Source organism: Denticeps clupeoides, chromosome 4 (genome assembly GCF_900700375.1).
Source record: "Denticeps clupeoides chromosome 4, fDenClu1.1, whole genome shotgun sequence".
Taxonomy (NCBI): Eukaryota; Metazoa; Chordata; class Actinopteri; order Clupeiformes; family Denticipitidae; genus Denticeps; species Denticeps clupeoides.
In genome coordinates this window covers 30,789,698-30,817,116 of record NC_041710.1, presented here as the reverse complement: position 1 = coordinate 30,817,116, position 27,419 = coordinate 30,789,698, and the positions used below count along the sequence as shown (strand labels likewise).

General features: G+C 43.2%; 1 protein-coding gene across 3 annotated transcripts; it reads right to left on the bottom strand.

Annotated features, from left to right (window-relative positions):
- Positions 1-37: 37 nt before the first annotated feature.
- On the bottom strand, positions 38-27,230 carry prss12 (serine protease 12). Of its 3 annotated transcripts, none has more exons than XM_028977363.1 (13): positions 26,674-27,230; positions 24,647-24,785; positions 23,121-23,299; positions 22,745-22,895; positions 20,966-21,144; positions 20,484-20,625; positions 20,144-20,340; positions 12,534-12,675; positions 10,832-11,031; positions 9,711-9,789; positions 8,650-8,772; positions 6,103-6,383; positions 38-990 (listed from the first exon to the last, which is right to left on the bottom strand). In XM_028977363.1, the coding sequence occupies exons 1-13, from the start codon at positions 27,050-27,052 to the stop codon at positions 668-670; spliced, it is 2,514 nt and encodes an 837-aa protein (XP_028833196.1). In that variant the 5' UTR covers positions 27,053-27,230; the 3' UTR covers positions 38-667. The 3 variants fall into 3 exon arrangements, with proteins under 3 accessions (XP_028833196.1, XP_028833197.1, XP_028833198.1); XM_028977364.1 differs by lacking the exon at positions 38-990 and adding an exon at positions 8,281-8,459 and having other exon boundaries at positions 6,253-6,383; positions 9,698-9,789; XM_028977365.1 differs by lacking the exon at positions 38-990 and adding an exon at positions 8,281-8,459 and having other exon boundaries at positions 6,253-6,383.
- Positions 27,231-27,419: the final 189 nt, after the last annotated feature.

Here is a 27,419-nt window from a genome sequence, read left to right as displayed (position 1 = left end):
AACAAATGAACACAGGCTCTAGTGAGACAGGGCAAGATGGCTTCAAAAAAAGTTTTTACTCACAAATACAGTTGTGCAACATGTAAACAAATAGCACCAGGATGCCAGACTTTAATTAATTACATAATGCAACTACAAATGATTAGAATTTCTTCAACGTGGCTGATCGGTAAATGTCAGCTCATGCTAAACATGGATTAATATCTCATGAATAGTGACAGCTCAGAGGCCGCTTTCTTCAGGGTCTGGTCATGAAGTGAGTCTAGTCCTAGACTAAAAAGTGTTTTTGAATGGAGAACTTCACTAAAGTTCTCTTTTTAATTCAAGGTCTGTGCTTAATGAGTGCCTTCATACATTTATCAAGAACAAAGACAGGAGTCTGGAGTTCCTTAGAGAACCTGAACGGAGGGCCACGTTCCACAACGTCTACCCTGTCAATGCGCCCGCCTCTCCATATGGAACAGTTCTGAGAGGTCGAGCAAGAACGAGTCAGTGGGGCTCAGCCCAGTGGTCCCTTACAAACATGAAGTGCTGAAATAGAAATGAAATACACACACACACACACACACACACACAGTCATAGCTCACACTCGTACAGGCACACACACAATTGTGCCACTCCACAAGACTTGGCAGTGAAGACGCCACAATGTCCCATGCTGCAGGGCTACAGGCTCCATGATTGGCCAGTCACTTTTTTAATCCAGGGCAGGAAGGAAGAGACTTTAGTGTAGACGCCAGGTGACTCGTGCAGGCGGCACGCGTGACCCCACGAGGTCACCCCATACACCACCCAGCTCCCGTCTGGACGCTCGCACACCAACGGGCCACCGCTGTCCCCGCGGCAACTGTCCACGCGGCGATGGTCGTCGGGCGTGGTGCCTGCGCAGAGCATGCGTCCGTTGAAGGTCGTGTCGTAGCGCAGCTCGCACACCCGCTTGCTGAGCACGGAGATGGCTGCTTGCTGCAGGGTCTTGGAGTATGCCCGACCTGGCCAATCACAGAAGAGCACAAAGGTGTCATGTGACAATCAAATAAGACCAGGGTAGGACAGATAATTCATATCACCGAAAAATGTGCCTTACAGATTGTTACCAGTCCCAACAGAGATGTCTCTCTTTTTTCATATTTCAAATTAAAGGCCAATAATTCAGAAGCAGCGTGGTCATGCGTAAAATATGCCATATATCCCAGGTGTCTCCACCATTCCATTGTACACCAGCCTTTAGCTTTAAAACTCTGACGATTTATGATTTCATGCCCAGCAGCTATCTTTCAGATGAGCTATATAGTTCTGCTGGATTGAAGGGAATGTAGGTGGAATGCGGTGGAACACATTTTCCATAGACAGCTGCTTTAGAGGAGATGCTGACAACACAGACAGATTTTTTTTCTTTTTTTTTTGTTAATTACAAGTTTAGGGTTGTCCTAAATGTGGTTCAGTGTTATTAATAATCATGTTAAACCATTAGAGAAAACAGGGTGTATGAGTTCAGATTTGGCACACATGGAAGGCATCAAATACTTCTGCGCAGAAAGAAAAAAGAAGACAAGAAAGAGAGAGAAAAAAGAAAGATTATTAAAAAATTTAAATTCTTAAGACACTAAGCAGCCTATCTTTAACCCCTTTAATCATGTTTAAAGCACATTTATTATTAGGTCAGATTATATGAAACACCTACATAATCAAACACACTTTGTCTCGAATTGAGAGGTTTCCACGGCATAACCTGTGTGTGTGAGTCACGCTTTTCTCTGTGATGGAGATGTCAACTACTGTCATTTTCTCCTTTCCAGCCCTCTCCCTCGCTCTTCTCCTGTGGCAGCTGGCCAAATGCGCTCATGGCTTCACAATGCGATCCTGTGGTCCCCACACGGACCCCACACGGACCCCAGAGAGAAGACACACTCCTCCTTTTTATCCTCTCACATGTTTGGATCATGTACACACCACCCACACCATGTTATCCTCCCAGATCGGCAGGGGGTCCGGCCCAGTCGTCCATCACTGTGTGTTTAACCCACGTCTAACCGCCTCCCCGCTGTGTGTGTTGAACCTCGTCCTGCTGGGTGGAATGATTTGGTCTGTTACTGCTGCATGTCGGTGTGTACAGATGTGTGGTAATCTTCTGGCTAGAGGGTGTGTGTTCTTGCACTGAAAGAGGCCCCCAAGTGAGGGAGGTTTGTATGGAGGACCAAATGCTGGCTTACAAAGATAAAGATAAAAATTTTACCAGAAGAAATACAAAATTAACCTAGGTTAGGTTTAAGATTAGAAAGTTATTTTTTCATATATTTAACTGATTTAGAATATAATGAGCCATGATTTAGAATGAGCCATCAGCCTCATTAAAACTATGCCAAGCAATACTCAACAAATCCAGCATCGAGTTACAGATGTTTAACAATGTCCAGTCTAGTCCAGGGCTTGGCTCCCTGTGGCTGTGGAAAATCAATAACAATTTAAGTGTATTATATTTTTAGCTATTTTTTTTTGTTGCAGTTCGAAATTGGAAGATTATTGTGGCTTTTATGAAAGTGAAATGTGTTGCTCAAAATATCTCGCAAATGGCATATATTTAACAAGCTTCTCGATGCCAGGTAGGCTAAGCCACATGGACCGCCAGGCCAGCCCCACCAGAGGTGCTAATCAGTTTACAGTAGTATTTAGAGTAGCTTTAGAGTAAAATTTCAAAATATTACGGTGAGTAAACAGTTGTTTGCAATAAGTAGTGTTTAATTATTTGCATATGTTGACTTTAAGTTGTTAGTAAGTGCTTTCTCTTTTGTGGAACCATGGCTCTTTTCATGTTAATGGTTGTCAAGATTGTGTATATTGGCTGTGCCTAACACTGCTAACCAAGGGTATCCTTGTTAGTATAAATGTTTCTTGGCAATACTTACCAGCTTTAATATAGTTTATGTTTCTCCTAGTAAACCATGTTAGAATATTTACCATGTTGCCTGTGCAATATGACATCACTTAAGCCTGTGTAAGCTGCGATTACCTGTGGTAGTTTAATGCTGAAATACCTCATCTTAATTATTCTTTGAAAAATCAGTTTTAGAATACCTTGTGTTCTCTGTGGTTATCTGTTTCAGTACAGTGTGAAAAGTGAAAGTGAAGTGGTTGTCATTGTGATACACTGCAGCACAGCACATGCTGCACACAACCATCATCCTTGGTGAGCAGTGGGCAGCCATGACAGGCACCCAGGGAGCAGTGTGTGGGGACGGTGCTTTTCTCGGTGGCACCTCAGTGGCACCTTGGCGAATCGGGATTCGAACCAGCAACCTTCTGATTACGGGGCCGCTTCCTTAACCACTAGGCCACCACTGCCCCCAGTGTGTTTTCTGTGGTTACCTGTTTCAATATAGCCTGTGTTCTCTGTGGTTACCTGTTTTAATATAGCCTGTGTTCTCTGTGGTTACCTGTTTCAGTACAGTATGAGTTCTTGGTGTGGTTACCTGTTTCACTACGAGTTCTCTGTTGTTACCTGTTTCAGTACAGTGAGGATTCTCTGTGGTTACCTGTTTCAGTATAGCCTGTGTTCTGTGTTGTTACCTGTTTCAGTATAGCCTGTGTTCTCTGTGGTTACCTGTTTCAGTATAGCCTGTGTTCTCTGTTGTTACCTGTTTTAGTACAGCCTGTGTTCTCTGTGGTTACCTGTTTTAATATAGCATGTGTTCTCTGTGGTTACCTGTTTTAATATAACCAGCCTGTGTTCTCTGTGGTTACCTGTTTCAGTATAGCCTGTGTTCTCTGTGGTTACCTGTTTCAGTATAGCCTGTGTTCTCTGTGGTTACCTGTTTTAATATTGCCTGTGTTCTCTGTGGTTACCTGTTTAGTACAGCCTGTGTTCTCTGTTGTTACCTGTTTCAGTATAGCCTGTGTTCTCTGTTGTTAACTGTTTCAGTACAGCCTGTGTTCTCTGTTGTTAACTGTTTCAGTATAGTCTGTGTCCTCTTTGGTTACCTGTTTTAATATAGCATGTGTTCTCTGTGGTTACCTGTTTTAATATAACCAGCCTGTGTTCTCTGTTGTAACCTGTTTCAGTATAGCCTGTGTTCTCTGTGGTTACCTGTTTTAGTACAGCCTGTGTTCTCTTTGGTTACCTGTTTAGTACAGCCTGTGTTCTCTGTTGGTACCTGTTTCAGTATAGTCTGTGTCCTCTGTGGTTACCTGTTTTAATATAACCAGCCTGTGTTCTCTGTTGTAACCTGTTTCAGTATAGCCTGTGTTCTCTTTGGTTACCTGTTTAGTACAGCCTGTGTTCTCTGTTGGTACCTGTTTCAGTATAGCCTGTGTTCTCTGTGGTTACCTGTTTTAGTACAGCCTGTGTTCTCTGTTGTTAACTGTTTCAGTATAGTCTGTGTCCTCTGTGGTTACCTGTTTTAATATAACCAGCCTGTGTTCTCTGTTGTAACCTGTTTCAGTATAGCCTGTGTTCTCTGTGGTTACCTGTTTCAGTATAGCCTGTGTTCTCTGTTGTTACCTGTTTTAGTACAGCCTGTGTTCTCTGTGGTTACCTGTTTTAATATAGCCTGTGTTCTCTGTGGTTACCTGTTTTAATATAACCAGCCTGTGTTCTCTGTGGTTACCTGTTTCAGTATAGCCTGTGTTCTCTGTTGTTACCTGTTTCAGTATAGCCTGTGTTCTCTGTGGTTACCTGTTTTAATACAGCCTGTGTTCTCTGTTGTTAACTGTTTCAGTACAGCCTGTGTTCTCTGTTGTTAACTGTTTCAGTATAGCCTGTGTTCTCTGTGGTTACCTGTTTTAATATAACCAGCCTGTGTTCTCTGTTGTAACCTGTTTCAGTATAGCCTGTGTTCTCTGTGGTTACCTGTTTTAGTACAGCCTGTGTTCTCTTTGGTTACCTGTTTAGTACAGCCTGTGTTCTCTGTTGTTAACTGTTTCAGTATAGTCTGTGTCCTCTGTGGTTACCTGTTTTAATATAACCAGCCTGTGTTCTCTGTTGTAACCTGTTTCAGTATAGCCTGTGTTCTCTGTGGTTACCTGTTTCAGTATAGCCTGTGTTCTCTGTTGTTACCTGTTTTAGTACAGCCTGTGTTCTCTGTGGTTACCTGTTTTAATATAGCCTGTGTTCTCTGTGGTTACCTGTTTTAATATAACCAGCCTGTGTTCTCTGTGGTTACCTGTTTCAGTATAGCCTGTGTTCTCTGTTGTTACCTGTTTCAGTATAGCCTGTGTTCTCTGTGGTTACCTGTTTTAATACAGCCTGTGTTCTCTGTTGTTAACTGTTTCAGTACAGCCTGTGTTCTCTGTTGTTAACTGTTTCAGTATAGCCTGTGTTCTCTGTTGTTAACTGTTTCAGTACAGCCTGTGTTCTCTGTTGTTAACTGTTTCAGTATAGTCTGTGTCCTCTTTGGTTACCTGTTTTAATATAGCATGTGTTCTCTGTGGTTACCTGTTTTAATATAACCAGCCTGTGTTCTCTGTTGTAACCTGTTTCAGTATAGCCTGTGTTCTCTGTGGTTACCTGTTTTAGTACAGCCTGTGTTCTCTTTGGTTACCTGTTTAGTACAGCCTGTGTTCTCTGTTGGTACCTGTTTCAGTATAGCCTGTGTTCTCTGTGGTTACCTGTTTTAGTACAGCCTGTGTTCTCTGTTGTTAACTGTTTCAGTATAGTCTGTGTCCTCTGTGGTTACCTGTTTTAATATAACCAGCCTGTGTTCTCTGTTGTAACCTGTTTCAGTATAGCCTGTGTTCTCTGTGGTTACCTGTTTTAATATTGCCTGTGTTCTCTGTGGTTACCTGTTTTAATATTGCCTGTGTTCTCTGTGATTACCTGTTTTAATATAGCCTGTGTTCTCTGTTGTTAACTGTTTCAGTACAGCCTGTGTTCTCTGTGGTTACCTGTTTTAATATTGCCTGTGTTCTCTGTGATTACCTGTTTTAATATAGCCTGTGTTCTCTGTGATTACCTGTTTTAATATAGCCTGTGTTCTCTGTGATTACCTGTTTTAATATAGCCTGTGTTCTCTGTGGTTACCTGTTTCAGTATAGACTGTTGCTTATCTGTTTCAATACAGTGTGTGTTCTCTGTGGTTACCTGTGTGATTGGCTGTGCTTGTATGTACCTGTATCTCCCCAGCCAGTAATGTAGCAATTTCCGCGGCCCTTTGGTGCCCGTTCTCTACGTCCAGGAAGGCAGGCAGGTAGGACATGGCGACTAAGTGAAATGCATGCACCGCCCCTCCCCGTCAGCCGCACCAGCGCCAGGTCATAGTCGTTGCTGTGGGAATGATAGCGTCCATGGATGATGATCTTCTCCACTGCATATTCTTCCTCGAATTCCTCTGGCACCAGAGCATGGTAATCACCAACCCTCACTTTATACAGCTTACTGCTATTCCCATACCTGTGTGTGTGTGTGTGTGTGTGTGTGATAGAGAGAGAAAGAGAGAGAGAAAAGAAAAATTCACAGTCATGTATAGAATACTCCATAGAATAATTCTTTCAACCTACTACACAGTCCCTGCATCGCTCATTTGTAAAACTTCTAAAAGGACATATGATATGAAGCTAAGTTGTACAGTACCATGATTTATAGAGGCAAAGAAAAGGGTATGGCAGGATGAGATAGTTCAACACAGCAGGAAATATATAAAATGGGAGACAAAGTAAGAAAAGAGAAACATTAGTAAGATCGGCTAAACAGAGACTTCAGTAATGTCACAAACATGAGAAAATGAGTTCAGTGGGACAGCAGGGAATATGATCATGTCAATTTGGTTGCATCGGCATAGCCTGAGCATGTGTGTTCACTCAGTGAAGTTTTGTGGTTTTCTCCCATTTTCTGTATGTCTCTGACACAACATCATTCATACAGTCTTCCATGTAAAATGAGAGAGCACTTCCTCTGGAACTTTCCTTTCTGGACACACACACACACACACACACACACCAACCTATACTTAGTTTCTAATAAACACTCACAAAACACTCCAAGACAGAGTGCCAAGGAATTATATCCCTTGACCAACTACCTGGGATACCCATCACACACATACACACACATGCAAAGGTCTTCTATCCTATCCAAGGGTGTTCCTTTACCTCATCTTCAGCATGTGGCACATTTCTTAACAATGTTGTAAAGGTTAAGTCAAGCCACTCACTCCCCCCACCCCACACCTACACACACACACTGCAAATTATGTAGCCCAATATACAATTACTCAATAGGGACAAATAGAAGCATTTAGAAATTCATTAAACAGTTTTAAACCTGGATTTGTACTCATATCTGTCTGTGTGCATGTGTAGGTTCAGAGGAAACTGGACCCTGCCACGGTTAAGAACCGTGTCCCCTTCCACAGTCACAGACTCTTCCGGAAATGGATGCTGCCCTGGAATGGATAACACTTCCCAACACAGCCTGGCAAGGCTTCATACCAGCACTGCTACCCTTGTGTGTGTGTGTGTGTGTGTGTGTGTGTGTGTGTGTGTGAGAGAGAGAGAGAGAGAGCAGCAAACTAAACAAAGTTGACTTTTTTCTACTCATGAAGACCTGCAAAATGTCCCATTTTCATGTCTTGAGTTTAAATTTGGTCCTCACAATGACTTAAATCTAAAACACACACACACACTCACACACACAGACAGAGCATCAGATATCTGCCTTCATTTCAGAGATGTCTTACATAAATAGCCTGATGACTTATCTGCTTCTAAAGACACACCATCATACAGTGCGCACACACACAATAATACACAACACAAAGCAGCACCCAGAGAAAGATTCCTCAGCTCACTGTGTCCAAGTATTTCGAACTTTGGAAAGTCAGAACGGGCTCCTTCTCCACAGCATGCGTGCACAGTTTTGACAGTGATAAAGATATTTATGACATTCACAGCGATGCTGCAATATACAGGACTCCAGTCCAGTTATCCGGAGCCAAGGAAACACAGGAACACACAGGCCCACAGTAGTGAGAGAGATAAAATAGCTGTCTAAATATGGCCTATAGAGGAGCACAACCCACACACTGGGCACTCCGGTTACTGTGTACATTTATTGAACACGAGACGTCCAGTAACCTGAAACCCACAGCTCTATGGCAGCTGATTTACTAGCCGTCGTAACACATTAGTACGATCTACCGCATGTTAGCAGTGTGAGCGCGTTGTTATGAAAGTAAAAGTGATAGCCTGGGTGGGAGAGTGTGGTTTTTCTCTTCATCCAGGGCCATTCATACTGCTGAAAATAATAATGTGTTTAAAGTTCCATAAGTTCCAATCATTTTAATGTTTACCTGAATGATCACCCTAAATGATCATCGACTCTCCTGCTCATGCAGAATCACACCACCTTTCTGAGATGAGGTTTGCATTGTTCCTTTTCTTGTAACCCAATAAAATACAAGGAAGCCCCAACAGTAGTAAATCTGCCTCTCGCTGTTGTGTAACATTTCTTGGGTCCAGGTTTGTGAGTCTGAAACAGACACACTGCTGTGACTTCCTCCAAAATACCACAGATGCCGTGCCATGAGGCTTCTCTCCAACATGCCGAGATGAATTTAAACTTAATAACAACTGTAAATATTAACAAAGGCTTTGTGAGTCTGTAATTATTATTTGTCTTTGCCTGTGTGTGTGTGTGTGTGATCATTAGGGGGTTTTACCTTTTGAAACAGTGTGCAGATGTCAGGACCCAGCATGGGCTTATTAGTGTAGCTCCACACACAAGCCGCCCATCGGCCTGAGATCCCCGCAGACGAATAGCCGACTGCCACGGCCAGCCGCCCCTACGACAAAAAGTGACATTTTTTCATTTCTTTTCACGTTAGCTTGTGCCCAAGATGCATGTATTTAGTTCGTTCATGAAAATGTACATATACCTTGAAAGTAAAACAGAGTAAAATGGTACTGGCTCGAGAGCCAGATGAGCCCTTTGTACTTTACAACTATCACAACTGATAACTAATAAACTATCAAAGACATTTTTTTTTTATTTCTGTGTTTGAGAACCTTGCGTCTCATGATACTGCTTGCATTTAAATATTTTCATCTGAATCAAAACAGACTGTATCCAGCTTCACGTTGGGATTGTCTCTGGCTAGGACCAATTTTGGACCTGTGTCATAGTTCATACAAAATGCACCTGAGTTCATTTATTTATTAAAAATCTGTTGAGAATTGACTTCCAGTGTCATCTGCATGACTTTTGTCTGAAATGTAAAAACCGCAAGTTTATCTCCATGTTTTTACAGGCGCTCTCTCTCTCTGTTTCCCATTAAACTGCTTGTCATCATCCATCTCGAGCCCGACTCACTGAACCCAGCGTCAGTAACGTGAGAGAGGTGACCCTGATGTGCCACCAGGCAGCGAACCTCACTGCACCCTAAATCCGGCGATCCTGACGGACCAGACTCCAGCTCTGCTCAGAATTCAATCTGGATGAGATTCTATCAGCAATTACTCCCGCACTTTCTACTCCAGTTCACCCGCAGGCCGCCGTTTTCACATCCACACCTTCCGCAGCCCCTTTATTTCCGTTGGTCAGCAGGAACCTCGTTTTTTTCCGACGTGGTTTTGCACCATCTGAGCACTTCAGTGTCCAATCAGTTAAAAAGCAAACAACAGACCACGACTAAGAAGCCCGTGTGATGGAATGGAATGATGGAGGGATGGTGGAGAGGAATGGGGCCGGGCAGGTTGAATCAGACCCACAGCGATGCTCCACCTTAAAGAGTTCTGTCCTCCGATGATTCTCTTCTGACGGGCGTGTGACGGACGAAGACCACACACTGAGTCCACGGCGTCTGGGAGGGAGGGGTGGAGTAAAAGATACGAGAGAAACGAATGACACAAATGCTTACACTGAGCAGAAACGCACATCCTTTCGCTGTCGGGGGTGGAGAGGCAGTGTGTATATGCATGTGCGTGTGTTCTGTAGAGTAGAGGTTATGAGCGCTAATGGCTTTAGCAGGCCACTCTGACGTTTTATATTAGGTTATTTCATTGATAAGAAAAACAAATGATATTCACAGACCTGCAGTGCTGGATAAATACCTGCAGCGACCACATCCTGTCTGCCAGACCGAATACACTGCAGCTGTCTGGCATGTGTGTCAGCACGCTTGTGTGTGTCTGCACATGGCCGGGTAAGTTATGATTCACATCCCGTGCCAGCGTGCAGATAAACAGGCCCGTGTTGTGCGTGCGGGTTGGAATAAATAAGTCAGTTCTTGGTTAGAAACACAGAGGACCAGAGAAGGTCTCTCGTCCATCTGTCCGTGTGGCTTTTGTTTGTTAAATCGTTTTTTCCATCATGCATCTTCAAACAGTGTTATAGTCTCACCATAAACAGAAAAGACAATCAATTAGAGTGTAATATAGATCATACATCACTCACTCACACACTATATCATTACTTATTCCTAATCCGGGTCACGACTGCCAGAGCCCATCCCGGAAAACTGGACACAGGGCGAGATGCCAGGCCACCATTGGGCATGCACACACACACACAGACACACACACACACAAAACCACGCATGGACAATAGAGAGTTGCCACTTCACCTAGCATAAATGCCACCAAATAAATAAAATACATGCCTTGGTGGAGCACAAACTAATCTCAAAGCAACCAATCACAGCCATCTAAAACCTGACTGGTTGGCTGGTGATTTGCATAAGTGATTGATATTCACAGTGATTGGCTGGTCATTTGCATACGTTTATACAGAGTTACATATTAGTCCTAAAATGTCAGACGCATCTTCTGCCATAGAGTGAACTAATGGAAGCTGGTTTGGAGATATGCGTCGCTGTGTTAGAAACGTTGTCCCATGGGCAATACCTGCACTCATGTCTTCAGCCCGTTGCCCGTAGTTACAGATGACTCCCGCGTCTTCACTGTGGCGGCAGTTGTGCATGCCGAGTGGTTGCTTGATGCAGTCAGCGAGGGAGCGCTCCACACCCGTACACTTCACATTATCCACATGGATGGGACCTTCACCCTCGCCAAAGTACGCCATCGTCCGAGCTTTCGCCAGGCCACTGCAGCGGGGAAACACGCAGGTTTTTCACTTTCTGTACCCTGTTCATTCTGTAATCCCAAAAACATGCAGTTCATGAAGATGCTTCATGGAAGGTTTGATGGTCCTGAGTGTACATTAAATGTATTTATTTCAAATGTGGGGTTAAAGGAAGGACACACACAGAAAAAGATGAGTACAATCCTTCCACAGAGAGCCTTCCACCCTCCAACACAGAGCGAAGTCTCTCCTTATCAGATAGTGGCATCGGCATCAGTTATAGTACTGCAGTGACCTTTGACCTTTCCCTGTGACCTCATCGTGGCTCTCTGAGGAACGTGCATATGTCTGAATGCACATGTGTCTGTGTGTGAGTCTCTCAGCAGGGAAGGGATGGGTTAGATGGAACCAGATGACGCTACACAGGTCAGAAAAGCTCATAGCACACAGCATTTAACTATTAACCCTTACATGTGCTCCAGACTCCTTCTCACTCACCCCTTTATTTCTAATTCTTGCCACTGGTACAATATAGCAATGGACTCTCCTAGCAAAGTGAAAGTGAAGTAATTGTCTTTGTGAAACACTGCAGCACAGCGCACACAAATATTAATCATGATTTTAGGACCATGCAACAGTTTTATCACAAAATTTGTGTAAACTGCAAAATATGATTTGTATAGTACATTATGCCTTTTTTCATAGTAAAAAATATTTACCACAATTCAAACACACGATTCACTTCAATTTCAGATTAATAAGTATTAAAAAAAAAAAACACATTTAATGTCTGTAACTTTCAGCCAGACACATAAATCAAAATTTGATATAAGTATACTTGAGCTTGACTAAACATAATCAATAAACATAAAGGCCTTTCAGAATCGTGGTATCCTTTCAGCACCATACTTCTTCTTCCTCTCACACACACACACACACACGCACATCATGATGAAAACACACCTGCACTGGACTGTGAGCGGAGCGTGCATGAATGCTCCATCACACTTATTCCTTCCAGATGTAGGAGACGGGGCCAGTCACTGAAACACACGTCTGGCCTTGGGTCCTTATTCGTCCTCTGATCTCCAGTCTCGTTAGCCACGCTTTGATTTCAACAAATAAAACTCCAGCCAATTGGTCATCATAGGACCCTTACAGAATGACTAATGCAGGACGTGTACACTCCCGTCCCTCCACAAAGTGACAAATGTACAGTGCTGACTTGTCCACTGCTATTATAAACCATGGAAAATATAACTGGAATAGAATTTTATACAGTAATCTAAGAGGGGAATTTGGCTACTGGCATCTCATCCTCACAAGAAGTGCAATTGAAAGGAAAGGTCCAACGCACACTGCAATCATCAAATTTGTGCATTTAATAGTCCAATACTTCTTCACCCAAAGCACCCATACACTTAAGAAGTCTATGGGTGTTTTGACAAATGCATATGCTATGTATTAAAAAGCCGCAGGTCCTAAGATGTAAAATGTGTGTGTGGGTGCTGGTGTATCAATTACCTGTAACCCAGCTCTCTGCAGACAACCTCAGCGTCTCTGTCGGTCCATCCATCATCACAGATCGTTCCCCACTGGCCCCCGACCAGAATCTCAACCCGCCCCTCCCTCACGTTCTCTCCACCCACCAGACGGATCAGAACACCTGTACACACAAGCGAACACACAAATACAAGAGCGGAATTTAACGTCTAATTACTGTCTAATTCTATACTCAGTCGTGCCAGTTCATGCTGAAAAAGAGCTTTAAGAACAAGTTCAAAGTTCACATTCATAGTCCATTTTATTTCAACTATGCTCAACTTTGTTTCTTTATTTTTAACTAATTGTTTCCCAAAAGTTTATTGTTTTTAATAATAATAATAATAATAATAATAATTGATTATGGCACCTCCATCCATGATGCCGCCCTAAGCAACGTGGTGAGAGCGCTGCCGAGGTAAAACACAGTCTGGAGCTGCGGAGCTAAAAATTCACAAAACTTTGGGGAAAAAAACATATACCAAACAATAATATATGAATATATATTCATTATTTATGAATAATATAAAACATATTTTTGATTTTAGAAGCGCATCTGGCCCTCAGATTGTCTGCCGAGAAACACTCTGGCCCTTGGACAAATGTAGTTGATGACCCTGATGAGGGTGGACTTAAAAAATGTCTTAAAAAGTCTTATATTTGGCTTCCTTAAACCTGCAGAAACCCAGAAGACTGACTGAGAAGCTAAATCTGTTTCGCAAATCTATGTATTGTAGCCACATATGGCTAAATTAAATAGTCTAGTTGGTTATAGATATTATTCAAGGGAAACACACACACACACACACAGCCTAATGATGCTAATGATGATAAATGATCTGTTCTAGTTTCAAGTGAAGATGTCTTTGTTGGCATTTACACTCATTAGTAAATTAATGTAATTAATCAGCATTAGCAAATGTTACACCATTTACATGGATCTCTCTCTCTCTCATACACACATATTCTGTATGTTAGTGGCCCAAGTCAGCATGAGCCTGGGGGATTACATATTAGGCAAAAAAAAAAACATTATAACACTTCAGGGACATTCCTGTTAGTTAATGACGTCTTGACCCTCACTTAACCAGTCAACCGAGAATCCTTGCCGCACAGAGCAGCCCTCAAAATCTGATGCAATGTGTGTGCGTGTATGTGTGTGTTTGTGTGTATGCGACCACATGCAGGTGTGCTTTACTGCATCTGCTATAAATAAACTGTTGCTACTGACCAGTGTACAGTGGTGTTGAAATAAATCTCGATGAAATATGTCGATGCATCACGATGCAGACGTGGACAATTCTGCATCAATACAGTGCAGAACATAATCAATCATGTGATAATAACATTGCTTGGTGATTTTCTGGCTGCAGCATAAAAATGAGAAAGTAGTGTTGGTGGTGACTAGCTGCCTGATCTGAGTTCAGTACTGCTCTGGGAAGGAGTATCTCACTGAGGCGTTTGAAATGGAATTTGTGACGTAATGTACAAGCATTGATGGGATTCATCAGATATCAGATCGAATCACTTACATGACAATTGTAATCAAAACGTGAGAACAGTGACGGTTCACACCTCTATTGGACAGTGGGGGAAAAAAGCATCACTTTTACCACATTTTGTTTTGTTACAATCTTATTTTCTCAGATTCATACATGCAACACCACATTATGACAATGTTGAAAAGCGTTTACTTGGAATGTAGAAAAGCAAATTTACTAAAAATAAAAAACTGAGAAATATAAGTATGTACATAAGTATTCACAGCCTTTGCCATGAATCTCAAAATTGAGCTCAGGTGCCTCCTGTTTCCCCTGACCATGCTTGAGATGTTTCTGAAGCTTAACTGGAGTCCACCTGTGGACAAAACAGTCGATTGGACCTGATTTAAAAAGACACACCCTTGTATATATATACGGTATATACAAACCAAGCATGAAGTCAAAGGAATTGTCTGTAGACCTGAGACAGGATTGTCTCGAGGCACCGATCTGGTGAAGGTTACAGAAAATTTTCTGCTGCTTTCAAGGTCCCACAGTGGCCCCAATCATCCGTAGGGTGGTAGTAGCCCAGTGGGTAACACACAGACCCGGGTTCGAATCCCACTTACTACCATTGTGTCCCTGAGCAAGACACTTAACCCGGAGTGTCTCCAGGGATAATGATAAATGCGGTAAATGTAAGTGGAGGAAGTTCAAAACCACCAGGACTCTTCCTAGAGCTGGCCGGCCTCCAGTCTTTTTCTGTTGCGTCCTCCAGTTTTACATATAAAATAAACTTTTCAGAAACGGAAATGGGGCTGCACATAAAATGACGATATACACATTTGCAAAGTAAAATATCATGCCAAATAAAACAGGAGGTAAGAAATACTCCTTGTATCTACTTGTCATGATCCAGTCACCTGCCTCGCCATGCCAAACGGCCGTGACACAACTACAGTTGTTTTTGGTGGCGTGAATTTTAGTTTTAGTCTAGCCTCTGTGTAATTTTAGTCTTTATTAGTCTTAGTCATGTCCAGACTCATTTTAGTCTAGTCTAGTTTCACTCGACTAAAAGTCTTGAGCATTTTGTCTTATTTTAGTCAAAATTATCCATGACTATTTTAGTTTAGTTTGAGTCAAGAAAAAATGATGACATTTGTACTTTCATTTTTTTTTCTCTATTTAACTCAGTCAATATAGTTCAGGGGTGGCGCCCCCTTGCATCACAGTAAAATCCACTGTAAGAGTACATATACTCACAAGAAACTAAATAGCTTTGTCTTAGAAATTTAAATAAATCAAAATAAATACAAAATAAATCAAAGTAACTTAAAATACTTAACAAAAAAATCTATGAACTTGAGCTTGTTGACACATCAACAAATGACCATCCACACGGATATCAGGTAAAGGCTAATTAGACAAAGGGCTCTGAAGTTTTGAAGACAGGTAAGAGTGACATTCCACTGAACCCCACCATCACCGCCACCTCAGGAACGGGTGTGTTTCATTAATCATTTCATTATTAGTGTTGTTGATATTAATTGCTCAGACTTGTGGGGAAATATGACTGAGACTACTTGTTCTGAACAGGTTTTGTCAGTGACCAGGCTGTAGAGGCTGTAGAGGCTGTCAGATACTCAGAATTGAAAAACTGATGCTAATTTTCTGGGCAACTATCTCTAACAGCAGTCCAGTTGTCAAAGAGGTTGTGAATTTGTTGTAACATTAAGTCAGAATATGACTTATTCTGTGCTTGACATGATGCTTTGAGATCCTATGGATGGAAGAATTCACACAATAACGCGTTGAATTCCAGGATGCATTTTTCAATGGTGGTTGTGTTGCATTTTACCCAATACAATGCTGCCATTTTTGATTGGCTGTTGTCTAGGCCCTTTCTTTTTATGATTGGTTGGTGGGTGATGGGCTTTAGGAACCAGCGAAGAAGCACATGTTTCATACTGTGCCTCCGGATGGGAGATACAGGAAACAAAAAACGCGATATAATAACGCAATTAAACGAGAGGAAATAACGCCTCATCTCATCAACAAAAATGAAGTCTAGTTTTAGTTATTCTAACTTTTAGTCCAGTTTTTATTTTGAACACCATATTTAGTGTTGTTATTATTAGTCAACAATATTACATGATACATTTCATTCTAATTATCGTCACATGACCAGCATTTACATCTCGTCTCGTCTACATCACATCAGAAAGGTTTGTTGATGAAGATATTTCGTCATATATTTCGTTGATAAAAACAACAACTATTCTTCCAACTATTTCTTGCAGTGTGCAGGACGCAGCTTTGTCATGCTGGATTCTCCAGTTCTTTATCACACTCTTTAATTGGTTGAATGAGTTGTGTTGGAGGTGTGCTGTACGGACACACCTGATTTACACAAGATAGTAAAGAAATGAGGAATTCAACAGGGTAGGGGCAAAGAGAATCAAAAGATCCTTTCTTCTCATTACTTCCCTCCTTGAGCTGCCAAAACTACAACAAATTGCAGCTCTCGCTGGTTTTAGGAAGCTTAATGTTGTGATTCTTATGGATATTTTATGGCACCCACCTTTTCCAAACCAAGCAAAGTGGGTTATGTGGCTCTAAAGAACAATCTCCTCCGACACATCCTTCTCAGGCTGTGCTTGGAAAAGGAGAACGAAAGCCCATGAGGCCGATGGGCAGTAGTTCAAGTAAGAAACTTCCAGTTTCATTTCCAATAGTCACTTCATAGTGGATGTGCTGTTTAAATGTAGAGCTTCTTTCTGTAAATTAAAAACCGGGGCAATTAAGAACACTGCTTTCACTGTAACGCACATTATATGTGACAGAAATAACTACAATCCAACAAAAAAGGGTAGATAGTTTCTGTTCTTTAAGATACAGCAATCTAGTGAGCAATTTTTTTCTTGTGTTATCAATTTATGGAACTCCTGAGGACAAATGACCTTACTCTAGCGTACAAGCTAAACGCGTAGTGCTGCGTGTTTTCTCCAACGTATTAACACTCTAAGTACTCCAAAAACTAGGGGTGTGTATTGGCAAGGATCTCACCACACGATAGGTATCACGACGCACAGTTCACGGTACGATTATACCGCGATAGATTGTGATACTGTACATATTCTACAGATCATCGAAAATTTAAAAACCGAGTTGAAATACAGGATTCTGTGAGAGGTCTGTCATGTTTTGGGATCTCACTCAATTCAAAGTACCCAGCTGCGCAGCGCCACCTACAGGAGTGGAGGTGATTCTCATCTCTGCTGACATTTAATGTACGTGTACCAATACAAAATCACCACGTAAAATATTGCGATATAATGCTGTAACGATATTTTCCAAATGCTGAGCAATACGCCAGTACTGTCCCTCCCATCTTGAGAAGGGTGTGGGGGTTTGGACTGTGGACTTTACTGAATGCAGCATGTAAAATGTGTGTGTGAGTGAGCATGGAACCATCGTTGCTATACATGAACGTCTCATTCACAGGCACTCCCATTCACATCCACTTTATTAAGACGTCCATCTGCTCTCAAGCTGTCCGGCAGCAGTTACGGGGCAGGCAGCTGCGGTGGCGATGTTACTATGGCGTGACTCGCGCTGAGCACTGATGCACCAATCATTTCATTTCCCCTGTGCTGCTCCTCACTCGCTCAGATCCCATAAATGCTACGTCCCCCAAGCTCCTGACGGGTCATTATTCTGTGACTGAATGGAAAAGCCTGATGTATTGCTGAAACTAAAGGGCAAAGTTGTCACTTTAATGGCACATGTGTCAGGAGGGGCTCTGGTACAATGAAGCTTGATTGCTATGGAATAAAACCCTGTCCTACTGGGCTCAAACCAGATTTCACATAAGCACCACTGTGGTTCATGAAGTTCCCAGCTGGACAGAAAGGCAGAACATAACAATTCAGAAGGATTTTAAAGAATTGTAGGACTGCACCGAGCAATAATACCTGATAAATCATGCAAAATGCAGGTTTTGAGTAAAATGTCACTTCTGTGGAATTATACTATGAAATATAAACTGATTACAGCCAAGTGCTTGACTAAAGCAAGTGCTTGCTGCAACCATTTACAGTTCCTCTGGGTAATCTGAAGAAAAAAGCTGAAATGAAACAGAGCTGAAAAATACACTACCAGTCAAACGTTTGGACACACCTATTCTGATGCAGTTATGGAGAAAAAGATAGAGAAATATATTTAGTATTTGTTGTATCAGGAGAAAGTGAAGTGAGTTTGATGGATCTGTTTTCTTCAGAGTTGCCTACTTTTTACCTTCATGGCTGCTTTGTTCACTGCTTCATGAGATGTTCATTAACACGAGTGGATGATAAGAAAGTGTTAAACCTTCAGGGCTGTTGGAAACTGTCCCTGATGTTCAACTTAAGATGATTCAGAGAAGCCGAGAGCGTGAAATGCAATCACAGCAAAAGATCCCTGATTTGGAGAAACTCGAAAAGTTTTGCCTTGTTTTTGCTATTTAACTGTTTATTACACAACCTCACGTGTGTTTTTTTAGTCCTGCATCTTCAGTTTTGTTCTACAGTCCCTGACAAAAGAGAAGGGAAAGAACCTGACATTTAATTAATCAACTGGTGTTAGAAATAGCTCATATGAGAAGCTAAAACCAAATGATGATTAATGAAATGAATTAGTTTCACTGAAAAATGATTTATCATTTAATCTAGACAGAAAGGTCAAATTTTGGCAAGACAAAAGTTTTGTCGCCTATACAGAAATTGAACAAATTTACTGCAAATACAAAAATATGTCAGCAAATGAAGTAGTGGTGCTGTGAGATCCAAATGTAATATCTTGTATGACTTCCATGAGCTTGAAGGACTGCATCCATGCGGTTTGGCAAGGATTCATACAATTTATTGATGAGGTCATCAGGAACAGCAAAGAAAGCAGTCTTGCATGCCTCCCAGAGTTCATCAATATACTCTGGTTTCATCTTCCATGCTTCCTCTTTCATCCTACCCCACACATGCTCAATGATGTTCATGTCTGGTGACTTGATCCTCACCTTCAGGAACTTTGATGTGGAGATGGAAGTATGTGATGGAGCACCATCCTGCTGCAGAATTTGGCCTCTTTTATGGTTGCGAATATAAAAGATCTCTTGCACACCCCCGTACTGGATGTAACCCCAGACAATGATTTTTTCCTCCACCAAGCTTCACTGTTTTCTGGGTGAATCTCGGATCCATGCGGGTTCCAGTAGGTCTCCTGCAATATTTGCGCCGACTGTGGTGTAATTCAACAGAAGATTCATCTGAAAAATCCACCTTCTGCCACTTTTCCAGCGTCCATCCTTTCAGCAGGCTGTGGGTCTTGGCAAATGCCACACGGTTTTTCAATTGTCTTTTGTTTAGTGGTGCCTTCTGGGCACTGACTCCACCATGGAGGCCATTTCGAGACAGAATTTTTGAGCCAACACACAGTCCTCACGAGCAGTTGTCTTGCGAGGTCTGCCTGACCTGTTCTTGTCAAAAACGTCTCCAGTTTCTACAAACCTTTTTTTTATCCTCTGTACTTGACGCTGAGACACATTGAAGGTGTCTCCCACATCAGCAGTGGATTGATGTGAAGGTCTAGTGTTCTGGGCTTCTTTTTATACACCTGACACCTAATTGATGCATTATTAGTCACGGGTGAAGCTCATATGACAAGGCGACAACACTTATGTCTTTGCAAAAATTGACAAAATGGGCTTTATCAAGCACTGATTAGAATATTTTTTGACAGTTTTGTTTTGCATTGAAACATTATTACAAAAGCTGTTGGGAATTTCTTGTAACAAAATCTGGATTGGAAGTATATTTCAGCGGCATTTGAGGTCAATTTGTACACAAGCGACACGACTTTTGTCAGGGACTGTATAATGTAAAAAATGCAATGTAAAAAAAATTAGTAGGTGCGTCCACACTAGTGACAAGTAGCATATGCACTTTTTAGGAAGATACAAGTTGCATTGTAAGCACAGTGTGTTTATGTTCCCAGAAAACATTTTAAACATTTATTGTGGGATAAGAATGAATATGTGTGTGCGTGTGTATAGGACAGTGAGTTGTTTTGCACTCTTACTGGTCGGGACCCCAGGCCCTGCACGCAGTGGGTTGCAGCTGAGGGCCACATCTTCACGGTGCGTGCAGTCGTGTTTGAGCCACTCCCTGTGGGCGCAGTGTGTGAGTGCCGGCTCCTTTCCTGAGCAGCTAACATCATCCAGCAGGATTGGCCCGGATATTTCTCCAAACTGCATCGGCGAGACGCTGTCTCCTGTCCTGATTAATAAAAAAAAAATACTAAATAACCTAAACAAACTAAAATAGAAAAATATTTATTATCAAGACTTAATAATTTGATCTGCAGTCATGTTTAAGTGCACATCACAGCATCTTTGACTGTATGTGTGCATGTGTGCTACCTGTATCCCAACTGTCTGCAGACCACCAGTGTGTTAGTGTCTGTCCAGTCGTCATCACACACCGTCCCCCACCGACCTCCATAATACACCTCCAGCCTGCCTTCAAAACCGCTCGTGCCCCCCCGCAAACGCGCAGATCCGTCTGAAGGGGGAGCAAGAGAACAAATGCAATCGCTCTCATTTCTTTTCCGATTTAATACCAAGTGTTCATAGAGCAGTTGAAGATGCAGTAATAAATATGCAGAATTTCATATCTGTATGTTTTATTTCAGTGCTGCGAGCCTTTTAGACCCCAATGGAGTGGCAGCAGCCTATGAACCAGAAGACCACAGGTCATCAAAGGTTCCAACCCCACTTACTACCATTGTGTCCCTGAGCAAGACACTTAACCCTGAGTGTCTCCAGGGGGACTAAATGTAAGCCTAAATATAAAAACAGTAACAATCCACAGATAATTGTGATTCCGTTGAATGTGTGTGTACCTCTGAGTGGGGTGCAGGACACCCCTGCGTCCTCGCTGTGTAGGCAGTTGTGTTCTCCCCATGCGTTTTTGGGGCACTGCTCAATGGACAGTTCATTTCCTGTGCAGCTCACTTCATCCAACAGGATGGCACCAGAGCCTGGACTAAAATATGCACGCACCCAGGCCCGGGCCGAGCCTCTATGCACACGCACACACACACACACACACACACACACACACACACACACACACACACCTGCAGTGATTAAAAAATGGTGCATATTTCTCCCATTTGTTTTTGAGGCTGAGAACAATACTCCTGATTCAGAGGCTACAGTTTCCACCCAGTTCTCTCCCCAGACCCCCTCCAGCCAACCGAGAGGAAAAACATGCTTCGCATGCTTTATTCTGGGTTTTTATGACCCCAACACCTACATATAGATAGCTTCCCTCCTCTGTCTAACATTTCTCTCTCTCTTGTTCTCTTGTTCACTCACATCGCTTTCTCCACATCAGCTGCTCAAACTGCTTGTATTTGTACAATGTGTGAAAATAGGGACACTTTAGAAGAGCTGTAAGATTTGCTTTTGGGTATTTTACAATACTGGTAGTTAGTACAAGGTCTGTTCCATTTTGATCATTCAAAAAAATTAAGGGAACACTTAAAAAACACAATATAACTCCAAGTCAATCACGCTTCTGTGAAATCCAACTGTCCACCTCGGTCCAATACTGATTGTCAATCAATTTGGAATAGACAACAGGTGGAAATTAAAGGTAATTTGCAAGACATCCTTAACACATCTCAGTTCCTATTCTTTCTGGTTGATGTTTTGGTCACTTTTTGGTCATGCTGGCGGTGCTTTCACTCCAGTGGTAGTATGAGACGGAGTCTACAACCCACACAAGTGGCTCAGGTGGCACATCAATGCGAGCTGTGACAAGAAGGTTTGCTGTGTCTGTCAGCGTAGTGATCAGAGCATGGAGGCGCTACCAGGAGACAGGCCAGAACATCATGACACGTGAAGGAGGCCGTAGTAGGACAACAACCCAGCAGCAGGAGCGCTACCTCCACCTCTGTACAAGGAGGAACAGGAGGAGCTCTGCCAGAGTTCTGCAACATGACATCCAGCAGGCCACAAATGTGCATGTGTCTGCTCAAACGGTCAGAAGCAGACTCTTCTGATATGAGGGCCCGACCTGGTATGAGGTGGGGGTCGTGCTTACAGCCAATCACCATGCAGCATGTTTGGCATTTGCCAGAGAAGAGCTCTGTGCTCTTCATAGAAGAAAGCAGGTTCACACTGAGCACCTGTGTGACAGATGTGTGACCCGGGCAATGCAGCAATGATCTACCGACGGGTGTCGGGTCACCTTGCACAGAAATGATGGTCGTCAGCGTTGGGACCGGTTAAAGAAGGGACTGAATAATCGTACCCCACCCCCACATGAACAGCGTGTAGCACTTGTGGAAGAGTGGAACACATTCCTCATCGTGAGGCTAGTGAGGACCATTTCATTTTTTCTTTGTTAATCTGCAAAAATGTCAGCAATTCTGTGTTTTTCTGTCAATGATGGATGCAATATAACAAAGAGTGAAAAATTAAAGGGGCTCTGAATACATTCTGTACCAGCTGCACACACACATACAGTGATGATAAATGAAAGATGAGCTTGAGTAGTAGCTGATACATACACAGTTAATTACAAATTAAAAATAAGTTAATTACTTAATTTACATATTACCAAAACAATGCATTTGTGATTTTAAGAAAGTGTGAGTGTGTGTTTTTCTCACCCAAGCCCCAGCTGTCTGCAGACCACCTCTGCATCGCTGTCGTCCCACTGGTCATCACAAACCGTCCCCCACTGACCGGCGTGGAAGACCTCGACCCTGCCCTCGTACTCAGAGCGGCCACCTGTAAGACGTACTGGCACAAACAGAGCATCTACACACACACACACACACACACACACACACACACACACACTCAGTCAAATGGACATACATATACAGATTCGTACTAATGTTTTCTTACTGATATTATATGATAAATATATAAAAAGTTTCTAACCCCATCCAGAAATTATCACTAAACAAAATCAAATCATTTTTACTGTCACATGACGTGTCACAGTGTAAAATATCAGCAGGTGCTGGAGAGTGTGTGTACCTTCCTGCGGTGTGCAGGTTACGGCTGCTATCTGCCGCTGACTGCACTGCCCACCGTTCCAGGCGGTCTTGGGGCACTGCAACAGCTGGTCTTCCTCTCCGGAACATTCCACCGCCTGCCAGTGCACCGGAGAAAAGCCAAGGCGAGAGAGAGAGCTGCAATGTGCGCGAGCCTTATACCTGCAGAGCACGAGAGGCGGACGTAAGGAGGCAAGATAAAGAAACTAAAGGAAACAGAATGAAAGATAACAAAAGTGTAAATAAGCCCTCCATCCATTCATCTTAACCCAGACACTTTGGGAAGAATAACTCATCCAAACTGCTCCCCGGGCGCCTGTCATGGCTGCCCACTGCTCACCAAGGGTGATGGGTTAAATGCAGAGGACACATTTCACTGTGTCACCGTGTGCTGTGCTGCTTCACAAAGACAATCATTAATATAATTGGATAATCCTACATTGACCAACCTCATGATCGGCATTGAACACTGTTTAACATTTAGGACCTTTTCCAGAATTCTGTGATTAAATGTAGTCTTGGACAGAGGATTACTGCTCATTTTAAGTGCTGTCCTGTGTTTGTGCCTTGACGTCATGCTTGTTAAGTTGCCCGTGAATTCAGTCTAGCGGGGCGTGTTCGTATATATCTCACATTCAATCGTTGGCCAATCTGAATAGTTGGATTAAAATGGTAAAACGCTAAATCTCTCTTATAAATCCATCTATCTACCTATATGTTTAGTTCGCTACTGGCCGCGCTCACATGACGCATGAAACGTAGGGTGTGTGAGTGCTGTCTGGGCCCTGATTACATTTTGTCTGAAATAATTACCCACAAAAAGTTCGCAGTTACTTCTGAATTTCATCTGCCTATTTCTGCAAATCCTGAAGTCGTATTTGACATATACATGCCAAAAAGGGGCCGTGTGTGTGTGTGTGTGTGTGTGTGTGTGTGAGAGAGAGAGAGAGAGAGAGAGAGAGAGAGAGAGAGAGAGAAGTCCCTTTTTCCACAGGGAGCAATAGTAATAATCATCCTCATCTGTCTCCTGATGCTTGATGAGTGTTGAATGCTTGGTCCCAGAGATCATTGCTGAGCACCCACACACACAAAACCAAACACAAAGGCTAACCCACACACACAGATGTTACCAGATATAAATCATATTCATCTATGTGTAACTGTCACTGTTACTGCTAACTGTCTGAGTTAAAGAGGGAAAGGTCAGACATTTAACCTCACACAAACAAATCAGGACTGTCACACACGGCCCAGGCACAGGCCCTGGGTCAGAGCTGGTTCGTGGTGGACCATGGAACACACGGTCAGCACATGGCCACAGGAATCCAGTTCAAGTGTCTCCTCGCCGCTGGGTTACCATTCTGTCCAATTTAACAGGAACACACAGAGGACACCAAAAATAGAGAGAGTTCTTTAAGAAAAACAATCACACACACACACACACACACACACACAGGGAACAGGCTTCCTGCATGCTGAGTTTCTGCCTCCGTCGCGTGAATTCCTCACCCCTGTCCCAGCTGCCTGCAGACCACGGCTGCATCCCGGTCGTCCCAGCTGTTACTGCAGATGGAGCCCCAAACTCCGTTCAGATACACCTCCACAGCGCCGTCCAGCCGGGACCTGCCACCCTGCAGACGCACTGAGCCTGCAGTGCACGCGCACACACACAAACACACACAGTTTTTATTAGGGGTGTTAGAAAAACATGCGACTACAACCTCCGCTCCTGTAGATGGCGCTGTACTTTGTACAGCTGGGGACTGTGAAATTGCTTAACATGGCAGACTGATTCCAGCATCTTGTATTTCAGCTCGGTTTTTACATTTTCAGTATCACTATATATCGTGATATAATCGTATCGTAGCTAGGTGGTAGTGGGTAACACACTCGCCTATGAACCAGAAGACCCAGGTTCAAATCCCGCTTACTACCATTGTGTCCCTGATCAAGACACTTAACCATGAGTGTCTCCAGGGGGGGACTGTCCCTGTAACTACTGATTGTAAGTCGCTCTGGATAAGGGCGTCTGATAAATGCTGTAAATGTAAATGAATCGTGACCCATGTACCGTGATACGTGTCGTATCGTGAGATCCTTTCCGACACACACCCCTAGTATTTCTACTTTCTTCTTCCACTAGAAACAGTCAGCAGCTTCACACGGTGCGTTTCTGTGTTCCTCCCTCAACATCCACAGTTCACGCCCCGCCGTAGACACCTGCGCGCCGCATGTCGACTCCGGGGGTCTGATGGTCAGTCCTGCTTCGGAATTTAGACGGACCGGGTCGCGTATTATTTTTTTTCCTCATTGGACTTCTGGTTAAAGTGTGTTCACAGTGTCACACGACTGAAGCATTCACCAGCAAGATGAAATGGTAGAGGCGATAATTACCATAAAAATGAATCAACCTTTCAGCAAATAAAAATAAATACAACAAAGAAATCAATTAATTAGTCATTTTATCACCCCGTACCCATTGGTTAAGAGACGTTACATTAATAACCTTAAGGCTTCATGGCAAATTTAGGAAAATATGAAGCTAATTTTTTCACACTCTATTAGGAAGACAAAGTTCTCATTGTTTTTTACCTTAACCTTGCTTATATTGTTAATTTCTCCTATTTTATTAGAAATAAGCCAAATTGAAATAATAATGAAACCTCAGCCCAGTCTTAATGAACAAATATCTGATTATTAGTGTCTATGCATTTCATCGTGCTGCTACTACTAAACCCCAGAATAACCCACCTGAAAAGTAAATGCATTATGCCCATGTGTGTGTGTGTGTGCAACTTACCTCTGTTGCACTATTGGTTTTGCACTCTCCTGGTTTTGCACTCTCCACCATGTGCCCTTATTTGTATATGGTGTTTTTAAAATTGTATATTGTGTTTTTTGTTTTTTTTAATTGTATTTATACTTTGTATTCAATGTTACTGTTACTGTTTTTGTATTTAATGTTACTTGTATGGGTCAGAGAGTAACGTAATTTCAATTCTCTGCATGTCCTGTACATGTGGCAGAATTGACAATAAAGCTGACTTGACTTGACTTGGTGTGAGTGTATGTATGTCTGCATGCATGTGTGTGTGCGTGGGTGTGTCTCTGCATGCGTGTGTGTGATTGCGTGCGTGCGAGTGTGTGAGTGTATGTGTGTCTGCATGTGTGTGTGTGCGTGCGTGTGTCTGTGTGTCTACATGTGTGTGCATGTGTGTGTCTGCAAACGTGTTTATGTGTGTCTGCATGCGTGTTTGTGTGTGCGTGTTTGTGTGTGAGTGTATGTGTGTCTGCGTGTCTGCATGCATGTGTGTGTGTGTGCGAGTGTGTCTGCATGCGTGTGTGTGTGTGTGTGTGCTTGCGTGTGTCTGAATGTGTGTCTGCACCCGCAGGCTCACTGAAGGCAGTGACTTAAATGTGTCCCAACCTGTCCAGCAGGCAGGTGTCGCCAGGGGCAGGATGGGAATGAAACGCGAACCCCCCGCACGCACGCACGCACGCATTTCTCTATTTTGTTGGACGGAAGCGCGTTTCACCTTGTTTGCAGTCGCAGTATCCCCAGTCGATCCGTCCCCGGTCGCTCCTGAAGAAGCACCACGGCCGGATCCTGCCGTCCGGGTTCCGGCAGAAGCTGTGCGGCCCGAGTCCTTTCCCGTGGTACCGGTCGATCACGCCAGGCACGTCGCTCCAGTTCATGCACCTCCCGCCGGACTCGGTCACGTCCACGCTGCCCTGGTAAAAGCCCCCCTTGCCCCGGCTGTGCACGCAGTCGCCGAACGGCAGCGCGGCGGAGGCGCCCGGCGCGCCGGCAGCCCAGGCGGCGGCGAGCAGCGCGCACACGGCCACGGCGGAGCCCGCGCTCATGGTCGCTCGCTCCGGTCCATCGGGGGTGGCGGATCGAAGCCGGTTACTCATCTGAGGCGAACTTCAAGCTCCCCCCCTCGCACCGACATCAATTCAACCTGTCAGGCAGCGGAAAGGGACGCAATGACGTCACATATGAACAATTTAACAAGATTAACAACGTCAGCAACGAAAACGTGGAGCTTCGTGTCCGCACGACACGCGGTTTGTTTGCATGCAGGTCATTTGAGGACCATTAAGTCCCCACAGTCGCTGGAGCGATCGCCTATCACTTTAAGTTAAGGCTTGACGGCGCCACCTAGTGGCAACTAAACGTGCTGCCCAAGTCCATTTAATAGTAAAAACTCAATTATTATTGATAATTGATAATTACTGCCATGGGGTAAATATACCATTAAATAATTTCAATACTGATTTA